At 43.2% G+C, this 8,317-nt stretch overlaps 1 protein-coding gene across 1 annotated transcript in view; it reads left to right on the top strand.

Annotated features, from left to right (window-relative positions):
- Positions 1-8,317, top strand: part of SDK2 (sidekick cell adhesion molecule 2) — a 479,875-nt gene that overhangs the window by 399,810 nt on the left and 71,748 nt on the right. Inside the window, exons 29-31 of the mRNA XM_069076864.1 lie at positions 1,519-1,622; positions 2,344-2,414; positions 7,549-7,684. Of these exons, the coding sequence (XP_068932965.1) occupies positions 1,519-1,622; positions 2,344-2,414; positions 7,549-7,684 (311 nt within the window). The remainder of the gene's footprint in view (positions 1-1,518; positions 1,623-2,343; positions 2,415-7,548; positions 7,685-8,317) is intronic.

An 8,317-nucleotide genomic window follows, 5' to 3' on the forward strand; every position in this document is an offset into this window, starting at 1 on the left:
CACACACACACACACACACACACACACACACACACACACACACACACACACTGTACAGCTTAAAATGAATCCACATGTCCTCAGCAGCTTCCTGCTCACAGCTTAAAGGAAGTCAGAAAATTAAGGTACCATGAGTTGAGAAAGCCCCAACCTGGAAATTTGGGGCAGTGGTCTCTGGTCTTTATTTCTCTGTCTCCTCATTTGCTGTGTGTTGTTAACAGGTGAGATGATACATTTATAACTTAATAGTCCAGGTTTGAAACTTACAGCCCTCCACCCCTCAGTGAATTTGAAAATTTGGTGCCTGCATGTTACTATCCAAAGGGGACTTTGAACCTTCATTGTAATACTTGCTTTAATTACCCACTTGCATGCTGTGAAAAGTACAGTTTTCTGGAATGAAATATTTGTGTATTCTAATGTGAGTAATTATAATGACCAGCCTTGGTCACCAAAAAGAGATGAGGAAGCATCTCCCTCCTTTCAGTAGAGTTGAGAGACCATGGGTATGGAATGTTATATACACCATGAGACAAGGTCACTGGTTCACTTGATTTTGCTTAACTATTTTTTCATTGTTACAAGTGAGAACTCGCTAGGGAGAGGGGTGAGAGTTATATCTAGATATTATGTGTGCAAAGCTAAAAGTTTAGCATTATATCCAGATAGGATGCAGTAAGCACACCCACATTCAGAAGCCATTGTTTGGATTGCTTTGGGTCTCTTGCTCTGGGTTTCTTTAGGATGTAAGAAAAGAGAAAATGCTTTAAGCTAAAAGGCATCAGTGAAACATTTTAAAATAAATAAATGTATGGGGAGGCTAGGCGGCACAGTGAATAGAGCACTGGCTCTGGAGTCAGGAGGACCTGAGTTCAAATATGACCTCAGACACTTAATACTTACTAGCCGTGTGACCTTGGGCAAGTCACTTAACCCCAATTGCCCTGCCTTTCCCCCCTCCAAAAAATTTTTTAAAAAATTAAAATAAATGAATGTAGTTTGTGTGCAGTGGGTAGATCACTGAGTGTGGAGGCAACAGGTGCTTAGCTCTGTGAACATTGACAAGTCACTTAACCTTTCTGTGCCTCCGTTTTCTCATCTGTAAAATGAGGGGGTAGGACTCAATAGCCCTTTCCCATTTGAAGTCTATGATCCAGTGATCCTGTATGAATTTATAAATTTGTAAACAGTAAATTTATAGTTATATTATAGTAATATAGTAAATACAGTACTCTAGTAACACTACAAGTATCCTTATTACACCACTATGTATGGTGCTTTAGATGTCTGCCCATCTTGCCTACCCCTACTTAGAGCACTGGATATTGGCCAAGTCAATTACCTTTCCAGGATTCAGTTTTCCCATTTATAACAAGAATGAGAGTACCCATGCCCCTTCTCAGCAGCTCAGGATGGGCAAATGAGCACAAAGAGGTCAGAGACTGGGGACAAAAATCCTTTTGGAACCTGGACTATTATTCATTCATTTAATCAGATTATCTCTTTATTTCATCCCAGGCTCAAGCCCTTCACCTCCTACAAATTCCGAGTCAAATCTACCAACGACATTGGGGACAGTGAATACAGTGAAGAATCAGAATCCCTCACCACACTACAGGCTGGTCAGTGACCCTTTCTCCTCCCCAGGCTATGGTGTAGCTTTAGCTTGAGCCATTTCCTGGAGCTACAAGGGGACAGCAAGTACTGTGCGCACTCTCCATCTCTCTCAGCCCATAAGGTGGGAGAAGTCGCAGGCTAGTCTCTGGTTGGAGTTCTAGAAGAGTGGAGAGTGACCAATCTTAATGTGGCCTCAGACTCAGGGGAGCAAGAAGGGGAAAAAACTCAAGGTTACCAGTTTAAATGATATTAAATGGTAGCTACCACATTATATAGCCACCAGCCTAGTCTCTGGTTCAAGTATTTGCTCTTTTCTCACATCCTAAAGAAATCCAGAGTGAGGAACCCAAAGCAATCCAAGCCATGGTTTCTCAATGTGGATGTGCTTAGAGCATCATCTCAGAAATTGCCATAGACCTAAGAAACAAGGCAAAGGGAGCCAGACACACCTAAACCCATTGGGGTTTAGGCTGCATTAAAGCATTAGGCTGGCTGTCCCCTCTCGGTCCTTCCTCTGTAGTCCCCAGGATGCCCCTCTTCCCCTCTCTGAAGAAATCAGATAGGTTTCATTTTCCCCCAGCTAGGGGGTAATTCTGCCCCCAGCACCATGAAGATCAAAGGGTTATTCATACTGGTCTACCAACAGCAAGAAATCATAGGGCTCATCTCAGAGTTTGAGGGGAGGCTCTGAGCTCTTGGATGTCACCATTTTCCCTCTCTCCACAGCCCCAGAAGAAGCTCCCACCATCCTCTCTGTCACTCCCCACACCACCACTTCGGTACTGATTTCCTGGCAGGTATGGAGGAACTGGAAGGTCAAGGAACGGGGTGGGGGAGTTGGGGGGGTGACCTCCTAAAGATGTGGGAATATGCTCTACGCTGAGACCCAACCCTTAGGAAAGCCTTAAGAAATGGACCTGATGCTCCTTTTAGATAGAAAAGAAAAGGGCACCAAGGAAAGAGATTAACTACAGTGAAGAGAGAAGGCAGCTTCTCCCAAAGCACATGTACAAGGATTGCATTGTAAATAAAGAAAAGGGTCTTATCTGAGGCCTCCCACACATATTCTACCAGCAAGTGAAGAGATTCCCAGCAATCAAACCTGGAAATAGATATGTGTCCCTTATTTCTCACACACCTTCCTTCCTAGCTTTGTGCTTGAAGGCTTGTTTTAGGTTCTTTCCTTCTAGGGAAATCAGCAGCTTCCCCCCTCCCCCTTTCTTCAATTCTCCACCAAGTCAGACACTCACTGATGCTTCCGCAGATAGAGAAGGTCATTGCCTCCCCCCACCGTACTACCAAAATAGCCTATAAGCTTGTTATACCTCTAAGCCTAAAGGGAATGAGGATTTGGGGCATGATGCCAAGTTCCTGTCAGTGACCTTCTGAGCCTGTCTCTTGCCTTCTCCTCACATCCTCCAATCTCTCCTGGGAAGAGTTCCTGACACTGGCCCTCGATGTCCAAGGAACAGTGATATAGGCTCCACCTTATAGGATCCCAGGTTTAATTTGCCCTGCTCCTCTGCAGACAGCAGCCTGCATCGATGAATGAATGGGGAAAAACCCCGCTTAATGAAGCGCTTGCTCTGTGCCAAGCACTGTGCTAAGCGCTAGGCATACCTAGAACAATTGGGAGCTCTTGTTTCCAAAGAGCTCACTCTCTCTGATTGCAGGAGACAATACATAAAGAAAGTCTGTGATCAGCTGTGGATGACTTAGCTCTTCTCAGCAACACAGTGATCCAAACAGTTACAAACGACTCGTGATGGAAAACGCTACCCACATCCAGAGAAAGAACTGATGGACCCGAAGTGCAGATCAAAGTGTTTTCCACTTCATTTTTTGTGAGGGTTTTTTTTTCTTTTGGTCTGTTTCTTCTTTCACAACTGTGACTAATATGGAAATATGTTTTACATGATTGCACATATATAACCTATATCAAATTGCTTACCATTTTAGGAAGAGGGAAAGGAGGGAACGAGAAAAATTTGAAATTCAAAGTCTTATAAAAATGAATGCTAAAAATTGACTTTAGATATAACTGGGGGGAAAATAAAATACTGTTAAAAATAAAAAGGTGAAAAAAAAGTCTAGCAAAAAAAAAAGTCTGACTACAGGGTAGATAGAAAGGTCCCAAAATCCTAAGGCTGCAGAAGAGGGATGGATGGCAAGGCCCAGAAGCCCTTAGGTTATATAAGTAGTAAACATGGCAGTTCTAGAAGCCTGCCAGGTATGGAGGCAGAGTAGGCAATAGGACCTGACATTCTCCCATCTCATCAGAAGGAATGGAGTTGTGGATTTTGACTCCCATAAAGCTCTGTGAAGTAGTAGTAGTCAGGCAGTGTGGGAAAAGCGGGGAGAAAAGATAGAGAGGAAGCCCTCATTGTTGACAGCAGTGTTTTCTGCCTTCCTGTCACCTGCATGGGTTTGGGGATAGAGGGAGAACACAGAAGGAACAGCAAAGTGGAAGGGTACCAGCTTTTCCTATCAGCCAGCTATTCTAGATGGGCTCTGGGACAGTCCCTGTCAAAGAGGTGGAGAGGGAGGAAGGTAAGGCAAGAGAAGGGGATCCCAGTTTCCATTGTTCTGCGACTGGGGGATGGGGAGAGAGCTGAAGGCAAAGGGATCAGCTTACCCTCCAGTGGTGGGGGTTCTTCCCCTAGTCATCTATCCCAGCTATGGAAAGAGTTCTGCCCGACCCCTAGCCTAAGAGAGATGGCATCTAGTCCAAATTTCATGAGTTTTACTCTTGAGATCCAAGAGCCCTTTGAATAAAAGTGCTGTCTCCTCCAGCGCTACCTCAAGAAGTTGCAACTTAAAACCAGAGCAGTAGGATAGCAGAGAGCATGAAAACTCCACCAGCAGGCTAAGAGGCAATTAAGGGGCTAATTAAAGCAAGAACCATTTTGGCAGGTTTCATAAATTTGCTATCATTTTTTCAAAAAAGTATCTCCCTGATATCTCTTTAATATCCTAAGCTACACATAAAATCCCTATGGATGGGGGCTGAGCAGAGAAAAGGAGGGCAAAGAATGTGTGTGTATACATGTATGTGCATGTGTGTGTGTGAGTGTGTGTGTGTATGCATATGCTGTGTGGTGGTTGTGTGTTCTGGAAGATTCAGGGGACCCTCTGTCATAGCCTCTCAGAAACCCAAGGAGTTTAGAACGACAGCTCAGCAGCTGTAGGGAAGATGGCACAAACCTGAAAGAAAGGCAGCAGCATCTAGTACCAAAGAATTGGATTTTTGGATCTATTACTAACTTGCTTCATCTTTCTCTGGGTTGAAGCTTCTCCTATTGCTAAATGGGGAAGAATAATAATACTACCTGACCCTCGCTACCTCACAGGGATCTTAGGAATAAGAAGTAATAGTTACAGAGATAGGAACTGGATCTATGAGTTCATTGGTTTGGGGTGGGGGGCTCCTAAATAAGAAAACTCCCTCTCCCAATGCAGGTTAGTACCTTCTCAACTCTTAGACTCACCAGCTAGCTGGTACAGTAGGTAGAGAGCTGAACTTGGAGTCAAGAAGACCTGAGTTCAAATCCTGCCTCAGATACTTACTAGCTGTGTGTGACCCTGGGCAAATCACTAAAAAAAAAACAAAACTGCCTGCCTCGGTTTCCTCATCTGTAAAATGGAGATAATAATATCACATGCCACTCCAGGTTGTTATGAGGACAAAACAAAATAAAGTACTATATAGATGCTTATTATCTTATCATTGCCATATAAATTGTTTTTCATATTACATAAATGCTTATTAAGAAATTAAGCGACTTGTCCAGGGTCACGCATGCCAGTATGTCACAAAGGCAAGATTTGAACCCTGGTCTTTGTGGCTCTGAGGCTATCACATGTAAGAAGTCCTTCCTCTGTCTCAAATACCGTGCTGCCGCTCTTTGGGAGAGTTATTGAGTTTGGTTTTTGTTTTTTAAAGCTCATAGTAAGCCCTTATTTTTATTTTCATAGTGCAGACAAATCCACTGTTAAAACATTGTAACAGTAGGGACCTGTAAATCATAGTTCAAATTTATATTGCATTTTACAGTTTATCACCTTCCCTGGCTTTCTTCAAGACTCTGCTCAAATCCCATTTGCTAGAGGAGAACATTACTGGTTCCTACCCCCACCCACACTTTTCCAGCTGCCACAGCCTTCTTTTTAATATTCCCTGCCATTTACATTGCACATGTCTGGTACATGGTGTGTCCCTCATTAGAATGAAAGCTTCAGAAGGCAGGGGCTGTTCATTTTTTGCCTTTCTTGGTTTCCCCAGTTCTTAGCACAGTGCTTGGCATGTGGTAGGTGTTTTTAAGAAATGTTTGTTGACCAAGTGACTTTCATCCCAACAATTCTGAGTAGAATAGTGCAAGGTTATGTTGCCTATTTGGCAGATGAGGAATCTAAGTTTCAGAGGGATGGTTATCTAAAGTCACATAACTAATAAGTATTGACACCAAAACTCAAAACCAGGTCTTTCAAGTCCAATATTCCTTCTGCTTTCTCCCTCTCCACCCCCAGTGACTTCCATCCCAACAACATATTACTGTCACTTTTTTTTAATTTTGAGGCAATTGGGGCTAAGTGACTTGACCAGGGTCACACAGCTAGTAAATGTCTGAGGTTGCATTTGAACTCAGATCTTCCTGACTCCTGGGCTGGTGCTCTACTGGTTTCATTTAAAATCATATATATATATATATATATATATATATATATATATATATATATATATATATATATATTTTTTTTTTTTTTTTTTTGAAATCTGTGTTTAGAGATGTTCCTTCACCACACTTACTAGCTGTATCACTTTGGGCAACTCACTTAACCCCAATTCCCTCCAAAAAAAAAAAAAAAAAAAAAAATTGCCCAGGGTCACACAGCTAGTAAGTGTATGAGGCTGGATTTGAACTCATGTCCTCCTGACTCCAGGGCCAGTTCTCTATCCCCTGCACCACCTAGTTGCCCTAACTTTCAAGAGAAGGTAGAACAGAAACCAGCTTATACCATTTTATACCAATAAAGACAGCCAATTTTAAAGTTTTCTGTATGAACATTTAAATCTTAGAAATCAAGGAATGAATTTTGTTTTATTGATTGTATAGACTTAAGGAAGTGAAAGAGAAAATGTTTATAATACAGGTGGTATGTGTCCTGAGTACTTGACCACCACCACCACCACCTAGTTGTTAAGTATTTACCAGCGCACCCAGTGGGTAGAGAAGAAGTATATTTGAAAGTACAAACAAATGATAGAGAAAGGTGGGGGTAAGTATATGTCAGTAAACAAGCATTTATAAGAACTTACTATATTCTGGAACCATGCTACACACTGGGGGTACCAAGAAGGCAAGAACAGTCTTTACCCCCAAGGAGTTCTCACCTTCTAATGGGAGAAACAACATGAAAATGACTATGTACAAACAAGAAATAGACAGGGTACATAGTAGGTAATTTCAGAGGGGAGCCACTAGCATTAAGGGAGAAAGCTTCTGGAGAAAGCGGGGTTTTAGCTGAGACATGGAGGGAGCGAGAGAAGCCAAGCCGCAGAGATGACAAGGAAGGGAATTCCAGGCATGGGGGACAGCCAGAGAAAATACAGAGTTGGGAGATGGAAAGTCTTGTGGGGAAAATCTCACTGTCCCAGGATTACAAAGTACCTGGAGGGAAATAAGGTGTAAGAAGAATGGAAAGATAGCAAGAAGCCAGATTATGAAGGTCTTTAAAAGCCAAAGAGGATTTAACGTTTGATCCTGCCAGTAATAGGGATCCAGTAGAGTTTATGGTGAGAGGTGGGTGATACAGTCAGACCTGTGTGTAGGAAGATAACGTGTGATTTTACATGTTTATGATTTGGAATATCTCCCCCTTCACAAGTATATGACATAGAATATCTCCCCCTTGGGTCCCCTCCATCTCCAGCCACCAGCTGAAGACAAGATCAATGGGATCCTGCTGGGCTTCCGGATCCGTTATCGAGAGCTGCTATATGAAGGGTTGCATGGCTTCACAATGCGAAACATCAATAATCCCAGTACCAAATGGGCTGAGCTCACCTGTGAGTACAGAGGCTTGGGAAAGGGGGAGGGGAGGAAGGGGAACAGAGGAGAGAAGGGAGGAGGGAAGAAGGGAAAAGGTATGAGGGGATACTGCCCAAACTTAGCAAGACTCCACTGGTGCCTGGCTTCCTCTCCTCAAGCTCTGACTCACCCCTTCATTGGTCAGTCTGTGCCTGGAGCCAGCCCTTCAGCCAGCTGATAGCCTTGAAACCCCCTTTTTCCCCTCCACTCCATTCCCAGACATCTCTTTCAGCTCTTTTTCCACCCTCATGCTCTGTTCCAGGCTCAGTAGCTCCAGGATATCCTTCTTATTTGCTGTGTGTTCTTGTGATGAGAAGCAGGCTACTCAGATGCATCCCCCTCCCCAAAGTTTGGCTCTTTGCCTTTGGGGGAAAGGGTCTCAAAGCAGGCAGTGTCCTAGAAAATCAGTGGGATTCAGTCTAGTAATAAGAAGCTCTATGGAAAAAGAATGGCACCATCTAAAGGAAGCCTGTCACCATGTCTAAACCATAGTTCTGTTTACAAAATCCATGTAAGACTTCACTTTTCTGTCTGACGCCAGTAAAATGGGAGCATCACATAAATACACACACACACACACACACACACACACACACACACACACACACACA

Source organism: Petaurus breviceps, unplaced genomic scaffold (assembly GCF_028583685.1).
Source record: "Petaurus breviceps papuanus isolate PSGF00001 unplaced genomic scaffold, PetGlider_PUasm1.0 90925, whole genome shotgun sequence".
NCBI classification, from domain to species: domain Eukaryota; kingdom Metazoa; phylum Chordata; class Mammalia; order Diprotodontia; family Petauridae; genus Petaurus; species Petaurus breviceps.